At 28.8% G+C, this 17,221-nt stretch overlaps 3 protein-coding genes across 5 annotated transcripts; all 3 read left to right on the forward strand.

The window, feature by feature from the left end:
• The first annotated feature begins 6 nt into the window (after window positions 1-6).
• On the forward strand, window positions 7-1,480 carry LOC127253141 (phenylacetaldehyde reductase-like). The gene is made up of 5 exons (XM_051277609.1): window positions 7-234; window positions 326-693; window positions 835-997; window positions 1,093-1,276; window positions 1,348-1,480. The coding sequence occupies exons 1-5, from the start codon at window positions 105-107 to the stop codon at window positions 1,478-1,480; spliced, it is 978 nt and encodes a 325-aa protein (XP_051133566.1). The 5' UTR covers window positions 7-104.
• An 8,252-nt stretch (window positions 1,481-9,732) lies between these two features.
• LOC127245539 (phenylacetaldehyde reductase-like) lies at window positions 9,733-11,959 on the forward strand. The gene is made up of 6 exons (XM_051266504.1): window positions 9,733-10,014; window positions 10,539-10,708; window positions 10,793-10,984; window positions 11,080-11,242; window positions 11,338-11,518; window positions 11,597-11,959. The coding sequence occupies exons 1-6, from the start codon at window positions 9,897-9,899 to the stop codon at window positions 11,733-11,735; spliced, it is 963 nt and encodes a 320-aa protein (XP_051122461.1). The 5' UTR covers window positions 9,733-9,896; the 3' UTR covers window positions 11,736-11,959.
• A 2,821-nt stretch (window positions 11,960-14,780) lies between these two features.
• On the forward strand, window positions 14,781-16,974 carry LOC127245524 (phenylacetaldehyde reductase-like). Of its 3 annotated transcripts, none has more exons than XM_051266491.1 (6): window positions 14,781-15,002; window positions 15,574-15,743; window positions 15,823-16,014; window positions 16,087-16,249; window positions 16,327-16,540; window positions 16,605-16,974. In XM_051266491.1, the coding sequence occupies exons 1-6, from the start codon at window positions 14,885-14,887 to the stop codon at window positions 16,717-16,719; spliced, it is 972 nt and encodes a 323-aa protein (XP_051122448.1). In that variant the 5' UTR covers window positions 14,781-14,884; the 3' UTR covers window positions 16,720-16,974. The 3 variants fall into 3 exon arrangements, with proteins under 3 accessions (XP_051122448.1, XP_051122439.1, XP_051122432.1); XM_051266482.1 differs by having other exon boundaries at window positions 14,782-15,002; window positions 16,345-16,507; window positions 16,581-16,974; XM_051266475.1 differs by having other exon boundaries at window positions 14,784-15,002; window positions 16,327-16,507; window positions 16,581-16,974.
• The last annotated feature ends 247 nt before the right edge of the window (window positions 16,975-17,221 follow it).

Below are 17,221 nucleotides of genomic sequence, written 5' to 3' on the forward strand. Positions count from 1 at the left end.
CTCATGCCATCCGCCATAGCCACCAAAACTTCACCAAAAAATCACTTGCACGCTGCAAGCATGGCCTTATTTATAAAGGCAATAGAAGATCTCTACAAGCATCAATGGAGTCGAAGAAGAGTCGAGAAGGAAATACCGTGTGCGTAACTGGAGCATCCGGTTTCATCGCCTCATGGCTCGTCAAGCTTCTTCTGGAGCGCGGCCACACTGTTAAGGCCAGCGTCCGCAACCTCAGTCGGTTTCTTCACTTTATACCTCTTCTCAGCCGATTTCTGTTTTTCCTTACTACTGATCATTTCAATGTCTCGAATCTATACATACATAGGCGATTCGAGGAAAACCGAGCATCTCAAGGCACTCCGAGGAGCTGAGGAAAGGCTACGGTTGTTCGAGGCTAACTTGACCGAGGAAGGATCGTTCGACTCAGTAGTCGATGGCTGCGACGGCGTATTCCATACAGCTTCCCCTGTCCCTTCCTCCGCTGCCATTGCCGATCCGCAACTGGAGCTGATAGAGCCGGCGGTTAATGGAACTCTCAATGTCCTTAGATCGTGCAGCAGAGCGCGGTCAGTCCGGCGGGTGGTGCTGACCTCCTCCTTGGCGGCGATGGTGGTTAACCGGCTTCCGAAAGGCGGAGATGTTGTTGTGGATGAAACCTGGTTTTCTGATGCTGAATTCTGCAGAGAAGCTGAGGTAGTTTTGTGATTTTCACATTCAAGCTCGAGTTTGAGTTCGAGGTTGAAATCGAGCTTAACGAACCGAGTTCGAGCCATTACTTTTGCTCGAATCTTGTCGAACTGATTACAGTGAGAATTGGTGGTGTTGCCGTTGCAGCAATGGTATCCTCTTTCGAAAACCATGGCGGAGGAAGCTGCGCGGAAATTTGCAGACGAGAAGGGGATCGATATGGTGGTGATTAATCCGGCGTTGGTGCTCGGTCCTCTTCTCCAGCCGTCTCTCAACTCTACCTCCGGCGTTGTTCTGCAAATCATCGCAGGTAGTCGACGCACTACTACATACATACATATTAACCCTAATTTCTCGAAAATATCATCAGCTGATGAATCGGAGCTTCCGAAATTGAATCCACAGGGAAGGAGATCTTCCCAACCTACCGATTCGTGGACGTTAGAGACGTCGCTACCGCGCATATTCTGGCGTACGAAAATCCGTCTGCCACCGGAAGATACGCTCTCGTCGGAGCAACGATGACTCACTCCGACACGCTCAAACTCCTGCACAACCTGTTTCCTTCGATTAAAGCTCCTCCTCCAGTGTACGTATATATATATTATAAACAGGTAATCCTCCATAGATTGATACAAATTAAACGGTAAGGATGTGCAGTGATACAGAGGATTCAGCTTACCAAACGTCGAGGAAGAGAGCAGAAAGGTTGGGATTGAAATTCAGAGCTGTGGAAGACAGCCTCAAGGAAACTGTCGAAAGCTTGACTGAGAAGAACTTCCTCACTTTATGAAACGGCATCGTCTCTGTATCATTTTCACCGCCCAAATGTTATTATTATTATTATTATCACGTATCGGAACAATTGATTTGGTTAGTGACACTACGGTTTTTAAAGTAATAAAATTTAATAAATTAATAATATTAAATTAAATATATATATATATTTTTTATATAAGTTATGTTATTGATATTTTTTAAACAAGAATTAATATATTGTTAAAATAATAAAATATGAATATTTTTTTGTAAAAAGTAATATTTTATATAATATAATTAAATAAAAATATTTATTTATTATTAATATAAATTAATTTTCTGAAAAGCAAATAATTTTATATTTAAATAAAATATTTTTTTTAGTGAGAAGATGAATAAATATAAATGTATAATGGGTGATTTGTACGTATAAGATATTAAAAAATTAATTTAATTAATTTATATATACAAAGTATATTTAAAAATAATAATATATGAAAATATAAATATATTATGAAATAGAATAAAATAAAAAAAATGTAATCTGCTATCAAATTGATCGTGTATTATTTATCAGGGTGTTGGAGTATTCCTTTCGTCCATTAAAATTAATTGAGTTTGACACGGAGATTAAAATAAATAAATATTATATTTAAAAAGTGATAGATAATTAAAAATATCTTTGAAAATTTAACTAAAAATCAAAGTAAATAAATAGAAAATGTAATAAAATTAATAGCGTTTGTTGTAAATAAGTGTTAAATGAATGATAATAATAAAATATTGAATTATTAATTTTGTTAAAATTAGTAATGTGATAAATTTAGCAAAAATTAAAATAAATAAATAAATAAATAAATTTGGCCGCAAGAAGATATTATTTAATAATATCTGATTATAATTTTTATTTTTGTTAATAAATTGTAAGTTAAAAAAAATGCAATAATATTTAATCATTGATGATACATATATAAAACAATTCACGTGGTCATAATTTTGGACATAAAATTAATAAATATTTTTAATATTATTTTTGTATGTTTATAAATATATAATGGAAATTTTTATGGGACCAAATACCAGGGAGTGTTTCTTTGTGAGATTTTAATTTTGGATTTTGATTTTGAATAATAAAATTTTGAATTGACATAGATGTTTGATGTGATATAAATATGTATTGATGTGATATTTTGAATGTAAAATTATATTTTAGTGTAATAAAATAAATGATAGAATAGGTGTTTAATTTGATTTTTTTAGAAGAAAAAAAAAATGAAATAGTAAAATCAGGTGTAAAATATGATAAGTAAACACACCCAACTTATTTATTTTTATTATTTTATTACATTATACTTTTTTAATTGAAGTACGAATAATGATAGAAATAATATTTACTTATAAACATATGAAAAAGCAGTTACAAATTTAAATCAAAAAAGAAAAAATATACTACTATCTTCGTCCGGTTCTAAGAGTCTCATTTACTTTTTGCGTGTTAATATTTAAATATTAAATATTATATAAAAACGTAGTACAAATTAACAAAAAATTTCAAAAATACTTTTATTAGTGTCTTATAATACTAATAGAATGATATTTGTAAAAAAAAATAAATTATTATATAAATATAAAGATTTTTTTTTTTTTATGTTAAATACAATAACACAAAAGATAAAATTTGACCCTTAGAGACGGACGAAAAAACTATATACTTTTATGGGTATTTATATATACATAAATATCCATATTAAAACATTTGCCAACTCGGCCTAAATTATACTTCCTTCCCTCTCTACCGTTCCCATTCTAAATGTATTTTTTGAGTTTTATAGTAAATTAATATTTTATCTATCATATAATTAAGTATCCGTTTGCTTTTTGCATGTAATTTTAGAAACATTAGTATTATATTATGATATAGTAGAAATAAAATAGAAATAACTAAAATAATCTTATTAGTATTGTGTGATATAAAGATAATGTCATTTGTGTAATATATTGTAAGTTGTAAGAGTATTTGTAGTGTTAGGTAGATAGTACAATTACTTAAAAAAAAATGGATACTTTGTTATGGGACAGACTAAAATGAAAAAATAGATAGTTTGTTATGAGACGGATGAAGTAATATTTTTTTTATTAATGAAAATATATAAGATATTTTGATAATATTTTTTTATTCTATATATAAAGTAATTATATATAATATTATATTTGTAATTTAAATAAAAATTAAATATATTTTGATGTTAGTGTATAAAAATTAATTTTGACTTGATACTTAGGGTGTGTTTGTTTGAAGGATTTTGGAGGATTTACACTATTCATCCAATTTTTTCCCCCCAAAAACATCAAATCAAACACCTATTTTTCATTTTTTATATTATACTAAAAATCAATTTTACATTCAAAACATCACATCAAACCCTATTTATATCACATCATACAACTATTCAAATTCAAAATTTTTACTATTCAAATCCCAATCCAAAATCCAAACCCCCAAACAAACACACCCTTAGAGAATAGACTATTACTTTAGATGATAGATTTATTCAAAACGTATTCAAAATAAAATCATATCATAAATAATAATAATAAAGTAAAACTTTTTTAAAAATTAAGGGTTAAAATTAATAGTTATTGTTAAATATATAATATTTTTATATAATAATTATTTGAATAAATTAAAATATTTAATACGATCAATTTTTAATATTCTAAATATTGAAAATTGATAAATTTTATCTATTAAATATAAATATTGCAATGATATCTGTATACTATCTCCGTCCAATTGAAATATTACTATTTTTCATTTTCGTCCGTCCCAAAACAGGTTACTATTTCCTAATTTAATAATTGTATTATCTATTTAACATAATAAATACTATTTCAACTTACAATATACTCCCTCCGTCCCCAATCTATCTATCCATTTTGTTTATGCACGGGATTTTAGAAATATTAGTATTATATTGGGATATAGTAAAAATAAAGGTAAAAAGACTAAATTAACCCTATTAGTATTGTATGATATAAAGGTAAAACATTTGTGTAATAATATATTGTAAATTAGAAGGGTATTTGTAATGTTAGGTAGATAGTACAATTACTAAAAAAGGAAACGGATACTTTGTTATGGGACAGACCAAAATGGAAAAATGGATAGATTGTTAAGGGACGGAGGGAGTATTACACAAATATCATTACTTTTACATTACACCATACTAATAGGGGTATTTTTGTTTTTTTTACTACAATCCAATATAATACTAATATCCAAAAATCTATGTGCAAAAAACAAATGTCACCCTTCAAACGGGACGGAGGGAGTATAATATTCGTAATGTCTATTCATATTTTTAGAAATAATTTTTTAAAATCATAATTTAGTTGAAAATTGTGTTGGTAAAAATTTATGAGGTTGCCAAAGTCAAATTTTATTAAGGCCATCCACAACACAGAAACCCATCCAGGGTTTCTTCCCATTCTCTCTCCTGTGCCACGTCAGTTTTTCTCTCCGCCACGTCACGAAGAACTCCAACTATATTTTACATTCACATCAAAGAACCCTTTAAAATCTTTACTTTTTCCACCTCATTAAATATTTTATCTATTTATAAAATAAACTTATATTTTTTCATTATATTTTATTCTTATAATATTTAATTAAAATAAAATAATTATTTAGCATAAATAAATAAAATAAATAAAAATAATAATTCCACACCCACATACTAATTAAAAATTCAAACTTAAATTTAATAAAAAATACATAATATTACAATATATTTTTCAAATAAATTAATCAGTCGATTGACCAAATTTCTCCCAAATGTGTTCAACTAAATCCGCTTTGAGCTGGTGGTGTGTTTCTCTAGCTCGGAGTCGCATTCTGTTCCGTAGGTATTGATCCATAGTTGCATGTCTCGTATTGTTGTATGACCAATTCGAGTTATCATTTGTCTCCACTTGATCATATTGAGATGTATCGTAATAGATATAATTGAATTAATAGATATTTAATTAAATATTTTACAAAAATATGCATTAAAAAGTTACATAAAATATAAAAATATTATATTAAAAATTATAGTTATTAACAATATTATTTTAATAAAAAAATAAATATTAAATAAAACTCATATAATAAAATTTAAATCTAATATTTTAATAAAACAAATTATTATAAATATAAATAAAAAAGTATATATTATAAATATTATTTTTAATATTTATTGAATAAAAAAGTGGACCATGGCCCACAAAAATTGGAAGAAACGGTACACTCGCAATGTACCGTTCCTTATGTTAATTGGTGTTTTAATTTTTTTTTTATTTAATAAATGATGACGTGGGAGGCGCTTCTCAACAAGCGTCTCCCGTTGTGGATGCCCTAAGTTGACACTATCATTTAAGTATAATTAAATTATAAAATACCTTCTTCGGTCAGATAATTATGCCATATTTTTTAATCCGTTGAACTTAATTATATATATTTTATTGATAATAATAAAAAAAATATCCAACAATAATTTTATTATGCTTATTTTAACAAATAACAACAAATTTGCCACTATTTTTCTATTTACCCCACCATAATATCATCAATTTACTTTTTAGCTATCTCATTTTTTTTCACTAATTATACTTTTATTTTTTAGTCTTTATGTCCGGACAATATGACATAAAAAGTCCGGATAAAATGAGTAAAAAATAATACAAAATTTACTTGTTTATGCTATATTGAACAATATATATCAACTAATTTAAATATCATTATCGAAACTTTGGTTTATCATCTTCTCGATATATTTATCTTTCTAATATTATATATATATTTTTTAAAAAAATACTTAACACGTGCATAAGTTCATATTTTTATACATTTATAATTTTTGTTAAATAAATTTATTTTTCATTATAAATATAAATTGATGAATAATTAAAAATAAAAAAATTAATTATTTAAAAGAGTTAAAAATTATAGAACACGCAATTGGTCCAAAAAGTAAACAATATAAAATTTATTATAGTATTTTGTATTATAAGAAAATAGTTGAGTTTGTTTGGTTTTTATTTAAAATTAAATTTTTCTTTAAATTTTGGTTTAAATAGAATTTCGATTTGATATTTTTGAGAAAACAATAGTCTAAATATTATTCTTACCATCCTAGTCATATGTATCATTTTATTATTCTTTTTATTTATATCTATTTCATATTTCATGTCACTTTTATTTTTTTTAAAAAAAATTACACACTTTAAGCACATTTTAAATTTTATAATTTATATTATTTTTTATTTTAATTAGGTCATTGTATTATATTAATCTTTATTTATAATTATCTGCATTGCCGTAATTAATTTTTTATTAATATACTTTTTATTATTTATAAGTTATACTCCTAAATTTTCGTATGCATTGTAACCGTGACTCTATATTCGAGAAGGAGAGAGTATTAAAATATAATTTAAAATTTTTTAAAAAATATCAAATGATATATTTATTTTTATATAATATACTGTATGTTATTTCATAAAATTTTTATTTATATTTATTTAAATTATAATGCTATAATAATTAATAAATATTTTTATTATTCTTATTTTAAATATAATTATTTATTATATGTTACATAAATTCTCTCAAAATTTAGATTGTATTTTCTTTGATTTTTTTATACATATTTTTATAATTTATTAGATATATTTATTATTATAATATTATCTATACAATTTTTAAAATTTCAAAATAGTGCATATTTCTTCAAATTTATCATTGGAATAAATTACAATATTGATATCATATAATTAAAATAAAAATTAAATTATTTAGTATAATTTTGTTTACTTATATTTTTTAATGTATGTACTTTTTGTATTAGGAATAAAAATTATATTGATAATATAAAAAATAATATTGTATTATTTATTTTTTATGTAGATTTATTTTTTATTTTGAATATGTTATGTGCTCTTTTTTTTTACAAAATTAAATATGGATTTCATATATAATGATAATATTTTACCCTAATTAGTTTATTACATTTAACTTTATTACTGCCGGAGTTTCAAGATGAAGATGAAGTGGTGTCGTCCACTTTTCAAAGAAAAAATTCAAAATTTTATTAAAATTTTTGATCATATTACAAATTATATATTATACTATTTTCATCCGGCAATATGATATAGCTTTGTTTAGGCATTGAAATTATTACGCACAAAAAATAATAATAATAATAATAATAATAAGGTATCCAGAGTCAGTCGGTGGGTTCTCAGTCGGTTGGTTCTCAATCAGATAAGCAAGTCAGATGGTCCGCGGTCGGGCAAGCAGGTCGGATTATCCGCAGTCGGATAAATGGGTCGGTTGATACAAAGGTTGGCTGCTATGGGGGTCGGTCGAAAAAGGAAGTCGGGCGAAGAAAGGTCTGTTGATAGGTCAGACGATTGAAGAGACCAAATAGTGGTCGTTTGATGGGGCGACCAGTGAGTCTTTTGATCTGGCGACCAATTATGTATCTAGATTGGTCGGTTGGTCGGTCGTTGGGTTATGTGGTTGGCGAGGCGGTTAAAGACATGTGTCAATGAAAGAGGCAGTTCTGAGTTCTGTAACTGGTGGGAACGGTTGGTGAAACAGTGCGACGGTTCTGAACGTTTTCTTCAAAGAATATTTAAGGATTTGGATCATCATTTGGCAAGGCATCTTCAATCAACTTCAACAAAGCAAAGTCAGATTTGGGGATCACCACTTTAAATTTCAGTATTTTATTTTCCAGTTTATTTTCTGTACCATACAGTGTTTAGAGATTCCTAATCTCAGGCACTAATTAATCAAGTTTAAGGATATTTTCTATATCTTTGAATTTTACTTTATTTTTGTTGAAAAATTACATCAACAGAAATTAAAAAAAATAATAATATATCAATATTAAAGTAATGTATGTAAAAAATAAAGTGAGTATACTATGATAAATTATTAAAATGGTTGATAAAAAAAAATTGGAATAAATAAAAATAATAGTAACAACTTGATTTCTATTTGTTAAATTAGGAGCAATAAAATTGTAGTAGGATAAAGTTGTTTATTATAAATAAATTATATATAAATTTAATGGAAAAAAAAATGAACGGTGACATAATTTTGAACAGATGAAGTATTATGTTTTAATAGTATTATTATTGTATTTGATATTCTTTTGTATGTCAAATTTTAAATTAAATAATTATTGAATTTGATATAAATAAAATGCGATATTTTTAAATGAAAAAAAAAGTAATATTTTCTAGGATAAAAATATAAAATTTGTATTTAAAAAAATAAATAATAATTATTAGACATTTTAAATAAAAAAATAAAATATTAATTTGTGGACGGAGGAGTATTATATATAAAATCAAATATAAATAAATATATAATGAATAATAAAAATGGCCGTCGCTTTTCCCCTTCCTCTCCCCGCTCGGCCCTCCTCCAATCATTTTTTTATTAATTATTATTTTAAGTAGTGGGACCCACCAAAAATATTTAGAAAAGAAAAAAGAAAATCACAAAACCACGGTATGGCATTACGTCTCCAAATATAAATATTATTATAGGATACGATACGATTCGATATGGATATATAATCATGTCATAAATAATAGTTCATCCTCTTGGACGTCCTAAATAAGTTACAATATTTACTTTTGACACGAATTTTTAGGTGAATAATATTAAATATGATAGGTTAAAAATTAGGTGATATGACGGAGAGAGAAATATATATTTTATTTTTTTATTATAATTAATTATTTCATTCTTTAAAAATATTGCAAATGTTCTAATGTTTGAGAACGGATGAGTAGTAATAATAATTTAAAATAATATTTTAAAAAAAGGATGGAATCACCAGCTCCTCCACATGCACGTATACTGGGTGTATATATACACATGCATACAGTGACAAAAGTGCGAGGGGGGCAAAATTTATTTATTTTTTTAATTTTTTTTATTTCTAGTACATTTTGGAAAAAAAAATAAAATAAATATTTTAGAAAAAAATTCAATAAAATTACATAAAATTTAATGTTAAAAAATAAAATTTAAAGAATAAAAGTATAAATTTAAATAAAATTTTTTTGATTTTTTACATTACAAAATAAAAAATTAGATATTTTGAGAACCAAGGGAGCCGATCCCCTTTGACATGTGTAGTTCTGTCTTTGTATATATGTATATATATTAATGTAAGGGGGTTGGGGAGGAGGCATGGGAGGGGGGAGGAGAGGAGAGCTGGTGATTCCCTTGAATTTAAAAATATATATATTAACCAAAAATGACAACAAAATCAAAACTGAGGTTGATATCTTCTTATTTAATGGTGATTGGTGATTGCTGGCTGCCGCTCATCTGCAACTTCGAAAAAGTGGCAGAGCAGAGTGAGTAGCCTCAGCCGGACAGGGAGATGAGTGGAGTCGGGATGTCGGTGTGCGTTACTGGAGGATCAGGATACCTCGGATCGTGGCTCGTCAAGCTGCTGCTGGAGCGTGGTTATACTGTTAAAGCTACTGTTCTGGATCTCGGTCAGTTTTTCATTTTGAATTGGCTTCTTCAGTAGGTTCAATGGACGAATTTGTGTTGATGTGTGTTTATTGATTGGCTATTTGCTGGATAATTAGAATTGTGGTTTTTGAAAGCGATTTGGAAATGTGGAACAATCGATCTAAGTTCTGTCGGTTTCACTAGTGTAAATGTAATCGATAAAAACTATGGATAGGATGGAAGTGAAGGATCAATCGACATCGGTGGGAAAATCTGTCGGTTTGTATGCATCTCTGTGGTATAAACACGTATTTCATTGAGATTTGGTTTCTGTGGTTAACGCTTAACTCGTATCTCTTCTGCATTTAGAAGTATACATTCCATCGATATTGATTGATAAAGGCTTTGTTGCTTGCACTGCAAGCTGTATTTCTGTAAATAAGTATAGCCTTGCTGGCTGAAACCTAAGGTTGCTTGTGGTAACAATGATTTTCAGGATCTGTGGTAGTGTTAGGAGCTCATAAACATATTTTTAGCTATTACTAATTCACGCAGAGCAATGCAGGCGATTCGAGCAACACTGACCACCTGAAGGCACTCGAAGGAGCTGACGAAAGACTACAGTTGTTCGAAGCCAACTTAACTGACGAAGGATCGTTCGATTCAGCAGTTGCTGGTTGTGATGGCGTATTTCATACAGCATCACCTTGCTTCCTTTCATGTGCTGACCCACTGGTTTGCAATCTAAATTCTTCTCTGTCGTAACTCATGTGTTCTTCATTTCTCCGATCCTCTTTCAAACATATGCATTGATCTTAGGTGGAGTTGATAGAACCAGCAGTCGGAGGAACGCTCAATGTTCTCGAATCCTGCAGCAAAGTAGCATCTATTAGACGAGTGGTGTTCACATCCTCCATAGCTGCACTTACAACCAACCGAAAACCCAAAGGCGCTGGCGTGCTAGTCGATGAAACTTGGTTTGCAGATCCAGAGTACTGCAAAGAGACTAAGGTTTTGTTCTCTAATTTTCAAGTCATATATCTGTTATCTGAGCAAAATTTATACATGTGTTGTTTCATTACTTATTGTGCTTAAAATGTTTCCAGCAATGGTACGTTCTTTCGAAAACCATGGCAGAGGCAGCTTCATGGAAATTCTCCCGGGAAAATGGCATCGACTTAGTCGTACTGCATCCAGGCTTCATAATTGGCCCTCACCTCCAGCCAACTCCCAATCTCTCATCCCAATTTTTTATCGATCTCATCAAAGGTAGCCTAGCATTGCTGCCTGAAGTTATTTTCATCGATGCATTACCATACTCAATTTCTCTGCAAATAAGCTGCAATGGTTGCATCATAAGACAGGGCATGGTCAGTTTCCAGAGTATCGATGCGTTGATGTTCGAGACCTTGCATATGCACATATCGCCGCATTTGAAAATCCTTTGGCTAGCGGCAGGTACCCTGTGGTCGGGGAAGTGATAATGCATTCCGAAATAATGGAATTATTCCACGGCCTTTATCCTTCGATCGCGGCTCCTTCGAGGTATGCTGCCGATGTATTTTACGAGTCTATGTTGAGATTTTGTGCATTGAATTAGTTGATTTTGTATGATGGATGCAGTGGCTTGGAGAATAGCAACAACACTTATGAGGTGTCCCAGAAGAGAGCTAAAAGTTTGGGCATAAGTTTCACACCATTGGAGGTGAGCTTGAAAGATACTGTCGAAAGTTTGAAGGAGAAGAAGTTTCTCACTCTATAAGCAAATTCATGTTTTGGAGCAATTCAGCTATGTTTCTCTTATGCTGCAAGTTTGTGCCATTTAAGTTTATGAATTATCATTGATATGTTTACTTTGAATTAAGCTTTTATTTAGACAGTTTTTGGAAGTTTGGAAATTTGGAAAAAATAAAATGTTAGTATTTGATTTGATATTTTATTGAGAAAAAACATTGTATTTGATATGGTATTTTTTTAAAAATGAATAATAACGAAAGTATGTTGTGTAAAAAGAGTTTTATGTCTCCTAATGTTGTATTTATGTTTTGAATTATTAAAATTGCTATTACTCTCCAATTTGTTGGTATATTAATTTTTGTAATTATTCTTATTTATCTACTGAAAATAGAAATGGAATATGTTGGCAAAAAAACATGCACGCGCCTCCCTCTCTTCTTTATGTGAATTTTAGACCGAATCTTTTATTCTATTAACACACTCTATCCTTCTATCTCTATATACATATAATATATATACACACACTGTCTATATATACACATTGTGCGTATAGAGATAGGATGGATAGAGTTTATTTTTGAGACGGACAATCCTATGGGTATGAATTTGTGGAAAAGACAAAAATAAAAATAAAAAATAGCACAGTAATAGCCAAAGCAATAAATTAAATTGAGTAAATTGTATTTTTAATCCTAAACTCTTATCCTTTTAGAACCCTAGATGAAAACGGTCTAAACACAGTATGAAAATAGTTCGTAAGTAAATTTTTTTTCTCACATGCTACATCAGCAATACATGAATTATTATTATTATTATTATTATTATTGAAAATAAGAAATATGTAACTACTACTCCCTCAGCTAAATTGTCATGTTTAGACTAGACACAGAGTTTTAGGTATTGTGTAATTAGTAAGTAATTAAGAAATATATTAGTAAAAATAATTATGATTTAATAAAAATAATAATAGATTAAAATTAAGATGACTAAATAGTTTAATTAAAATTAAAAAAATTATAAATTTTTAAATGTGATTAAAATGTATAATTGTATTTAAGAAAAAAAGCTAATCGGATTGGATGAAAGAAAAATAGAAATATGAGATAAGTTAAGCTGTACGGATAAGTATCAAATAGATGGTGTATTATTTATGAAGTTGATGGAGTGAAATTTTATTATTTAGAGTATCTCCAATGCTATCCGTGTTGCTATTTTTTTTGTGTTTGTATATTAATTCTTTTATTTATTTTTTAGTTTTTATTATTATTTTTTAAAAAATAATATTAATTGTAAATATAAAAAATATTTTAAAATAATAAATAAAATAAATATTTTAGAATTATTATTTTTAAAGTAAAATTTAGAATTATAATTGCAACTGCAATTTTTTAAGTTAAGACTGTATATTTAAAAATAATACATGCGGTCATAATTTTGGACACAAAAATTAATTAAAATAGTATTTTAAGATTATTTTTGTATTTTTATAAATATATAATTGAAATTTTTATAGACCAAATAACATACTTTTTTTTAATAAAAGTAGGATGAATGATAAAAATAATATTTACTTTATAAATACATGAAAAAATAGTAAATACAAATTTTTTTTAAAAAAAATACTTTTATAGAGCAGCAAGTATATATAAACATCCAGATTAAAAAATTTACCAGTCTCGGCCTAGTGGCTGTTACCTTACTGATTAACAACTATCAACACGGTACTGATTAATTATTATCTGTTAAATTACATTTAATTCAATAGTTAATATTAAATTGAAGGGCAAATATGTAATTTTGTCAGTTACCTTCTTTTTCCTTTATATTTTTTTGTGCGGCTGTCTTATTCTTTAATATCTCCTTTTCTCTCTGCTGCAATATTTTTTCAATTTCTTCTCATCTAATACATATAATTAATTTATTATATATATATTTTTTATATTTTTCACATGCAGAAAAAAATAAATAGATGAATAAAATAAACATAAAAAATTGAAAGCCATGAGATGGAAGATGATTTAAGTAATTATACATGTAAAACAAATGAATGATATGAACAGAAAGAGAAATTTAAATATTTTTATTAGGTCATTCTATAATTAATATTGTATTTTTGGTGATATAATTATTATGCTATTGCGATATAATTATTTTACTTATAATGATTGTGTTATCGTGATATAATAATTGTGTTTTGATAAATAATAATTGAGCTCTTATGATAGAATAATTGTGCTCTGATCATATGATCTTGTGATATAATGATTGTGCTTTCATAACATAATAATTGTGGCGCCGCATAGATACAAGTGTCATGAGTTCGTATAAAAAATATATTTTACATTCGGAGCAAACGCATGCATTTTTATTTTTATTTTTTTTTTATTGTGCTTTTTTCTAAATTATTATTGTGCTATTTTGAAATTATTATTGTACTTTTTAAAAAAATAATTATATTTTTCATAATTTTTAGTATTAATATTTGTGTGTCTACGAATATGGTTTAAGCCATTGATTGTAAATTATGACAAGCTTGGAATCAATTTTTTTTTGTATTTATGAACGTAGTTTTATAAATAAAATTATTATTTTTAGTTTATTATAAAAAAATTAAATATAATTTAGTTAAGAGCACAAATGTTAAATACTGAAAGCATCTGATACAATAATAAAAAATACTTCAATATTATGTTTATAGATAGGCTGATATTGTGCTAGTTTAGAGCAACGCCTTTGCTATCCTCACTGTTAATTTTTTTTTTTTTTTTTTTTTTTCCCAATGTACAGATTAATTAATAAAAGTGTATAACAAAATTATTAAATTAATTTTATTTATTATTCACTATTAGATATTAAATTATAAAAAATCTAATGGTGTAACACCAACGCCTTCGATAATAAATTTATAGAAAATCGTATTCAAACTAAAATCATGTCATGACTAATAATAATAAAAATTATTTTTTTTTTGAAAAAAAAATTCTTTATAAAAGGAAAAAAAAACTTAATATTTTCACGCACATTTTCTTTTCTAATTTGACGAGGGACTATTAACAAAAAATGAGGCTGTTATCTTCTTATTTATTGGTGATGTATGGCTACCGCTCGTCTGCAACTTCGAAACAGTGTCGGAGCAGAGCAGAGCAGAGTGGATAGCCGTAGCCGGAGAGGGAGATGAGTGGAGTCGGGATATCGGTGTGCGTTACTGGAGCATCGGGATACTTCGCATCCTGGCTCGTCAAGCTGCTGCTGGAGCGTGGCTATACTGTTAAAGCTACTGTTCGGAATCTCGGTCAGTTTTTCATTTTAATTTCGCTTCTTCAGTAGGTTCAAGTGGACGAATTTGTGTTTATTGATTGGCTATTTGCTGGATAATTTGTGAACTGTGGTTTTTGTAAGCGATTGGAAATGTCGAACAATCGATCTAAGTTCTGTTGGTTTCAGTGGTGAAAATGTAATCGATCAAAACCATGGATAGGATCGTAATTCGTAAGAGAAGGATCAATTGACATCGATGGAAAAATCTGTCGGTTTGTATGCATCTCTGTGGTATAAACACGTAGTTCATTGAGATTTGGTTTTTGTGGTTAACGTTTAACTCGTATCTCTTCTGCATTTAGAAGTATATAATCCATGGATATTGATTGATAAAGGCTTTGTTGCTTGTATTGCAAGTTGTATTTCTGTAAATGAGTCTATCCTTGCTATGAAATACTTCGATTGTTAAAGATGGCTGAAACCTAAGGTTGCTTGTGGTAACAATGATTTTCATTGCAACTTGACTTTGATATCAGGATCAGTGGTAGTGTTAGGAGCTCATAAACATTTCTTCAGCTATAACTAATTCACGCAGAGCATTGCAGGCGATTCGAGCAAAATTGACCACCTGAAGGAACTCGAAGGAGCTGACGAAAGACTACAGTTGTTCGAAGCCAGCTTAACTGAAGAAGGATCGTTCGATTCAGCATTTGCTGGTTGTGATGGCGTATTTCATACAGCATCACCTTGCTTCTTTTCATGTGCTGATCCACAGGTTTGCAATCTGATTTCTGCTCTGTCGTAACTCATGTGTTCTTCATTTCTCCTCTTTCAAACATATGCATTGATCTTAGGCGGAGTTGATAGAACCAGCAGTCGAAGGAACGCTCAATGTTCTAAAATCCTGCAGCAAAGTAGCATCCATTAGACGAGTGGTGTTGACATCCTCCATAGCTGCACTTACAACCAACCGAAAACCCAAAGGCGCTGGCGTGCTAGTCGACGAAGCTTGGTTTTCAGATCCGGAATACTGCAAAGAGATCAAGGTTTTGGTCTTTAATTTTCGAGTCATATGCGTTTTATCTGAGCAAAATTTATAGTTATCTTGATGCTTCCAGCAATGGTACGTTCTTTCGAAAACCATGGCGGAGGCAGCTTCATGGAAATTCGCCGAAGAAAATGGCATCGACTTAGTCGTACTGCATCCAGGCTTCATAATTGGCCCTCTCCTCCAGCCAACTCTCAATTTCTCGTCCCAACTTTTTATCGATCTCATCAAAGGTAGCCTAGCATTGCTGAATTCATCGATGCATTACTATACTCGATTTTTAAGCTGCAATGATTGAATCATAAGACAGGGCATGGTGAGTTTCCAGAGTATCGATGTGTTGATGTTCGAGATGCTGCATATGCACATGTCGCCGCATTTGAGAATCCTTCGGCTAGCGGCAGATACCCTCTGGTCAGAGAAGGGTTAACACATTCCGAAATGATGGAATTACTCCATAAGCTTTATCCTTCGATCACGGCTCCTTCGAGGTATGCTTGCCGACGAATCTATGTTGAGATTTTGTGCATTGAAACGGTTGATTTTGTACGATGGATGATGCAGTGGCTCGGAGAATAGCAACGACAGTTTTGAGGTGTCGAAGAAGAGAGCAGAAAGTTTGGGCGTAAGTTTTACACCATTGGAGGCGAGCTTGAAAGATACTGTTGAAAGTTTGAAGGAGAAGAAGTTTCTTACTCTATAATTATTGACATGTTTACTTTGAATTATCTTATCCATTCTAAGAATATATATATATATATATATATATATGCCTGTTTTTGGAATGGTTAAAATCGTTATTACTCTCAAATTAGTTGTTAGTATATATTGGGAAAGAATACGCACTTCAATACTGTCATCCTTTACCGACTCTCTATTGGCATTCCTAAGGGTGACGAGTTTGGAGTGTGCATGCTTTTGAATTGACCTTTAATTTTATTTATTATTATTATTATTATTTTCTCTCTCTCTCTTTTTTTTTTTTTTTTTTTAAATAATAGACAATTTCATATTTGTTACAATTTTGAATCAGCTGTTTTTAAAATTTTACTTTATATATATGATATTTTATTAAAAAATATTTTAGTTTTATTTATTTTTGAATATTAATTATTATATAAAAATTTAATATAAATTAAGAAAAAATAAAAAAATATTTTTATTAGTATCTTATAATATTATTATAATGATATTTGTATAAAAAA

The sequence above is a fragment of the Andrographis paniculata genome, unplaced genomic scaffold (assembly GCF_009805555.1).
Source record: "Andrographis paniculata isolate CXL003 unplaced genomic scaffold, ASM980555v1 Contig10END, whole genome shotgun sequence".
NCBI lineage: Eukaryota > Viridiplantae > Streptophyta > Magnoliopsida > Lamiales > Acanthaceae > Andrographis > Andrographis paniculata.

Excerpts from the sequence above, each read along its gene's own strand:
- LOC127245539 (XM_051266504.1), top strand. The coding sequence starts at position 9,897 with ATGAGTGGAGTCGGGATGTCGGTGTGCGTTACTGGAGGATCAGGATAC. Across the intron at positions 10,015-10,538 it reads AGCTACTGTTCTGGATCTCG|GCGATTCGAGCAACACTGAC; the intron begins GTCAGTTTTTCA and ends AGAGCAATGCAG. Across the intron at positions 10,985-11,079 it reads AGTACTGCAAAGAGACTAAG|CAATGGTACGTTCTTTCGAA; the intron begins GTTTTGTTCTCT and ends AAATGTTTCCAG.
- LOC127245524 (XM_051266491.1), top strand. The coding sequence starts at position 14,885 with ATGAGTGGAGTCGGGATATCGGTGTGCGTTACTGGAGCATCGGGATAC. Across the intron at positions 15,003-15,573 it reads AGCTACTGTTCGGAATCTCG|GCGATTCGAGCAAAATTGAC; the intron begins GTCAGTTTTTCA and ends AGAGCATTGCAG. Across the intron at positions 16,250-16,326 it reads TTTTATCGATCTCATCAAAG|GGCATGGTGAGTTTCCAGAG; the intron begins GTAGCCTAGCAT and ends ATCATAAGACAG.
- LOC127253141 (XM_051277609.1), top strand. The coding sequence starts at position 105 with ATGGAGTCGAAGAAGAGTCGAGAAGGAAATACCGTGTGCGTAACTGGA. Across the intron at positions 235-325 it reads GGCCAGCGTCCGCAACCTCA|GCGATTCGAGGAAAACCGAG; the intron begins GTCGGTTTCTTC and ends ATACATACATAG. Across the intron at positions 694-834 it reads AATTCTGCAGAGAAGCTGAG|CAATGGTATCCTCTTTCGAA; the intron begins GTAGTTTTGTGA and ends TTGCCGTTGCAG.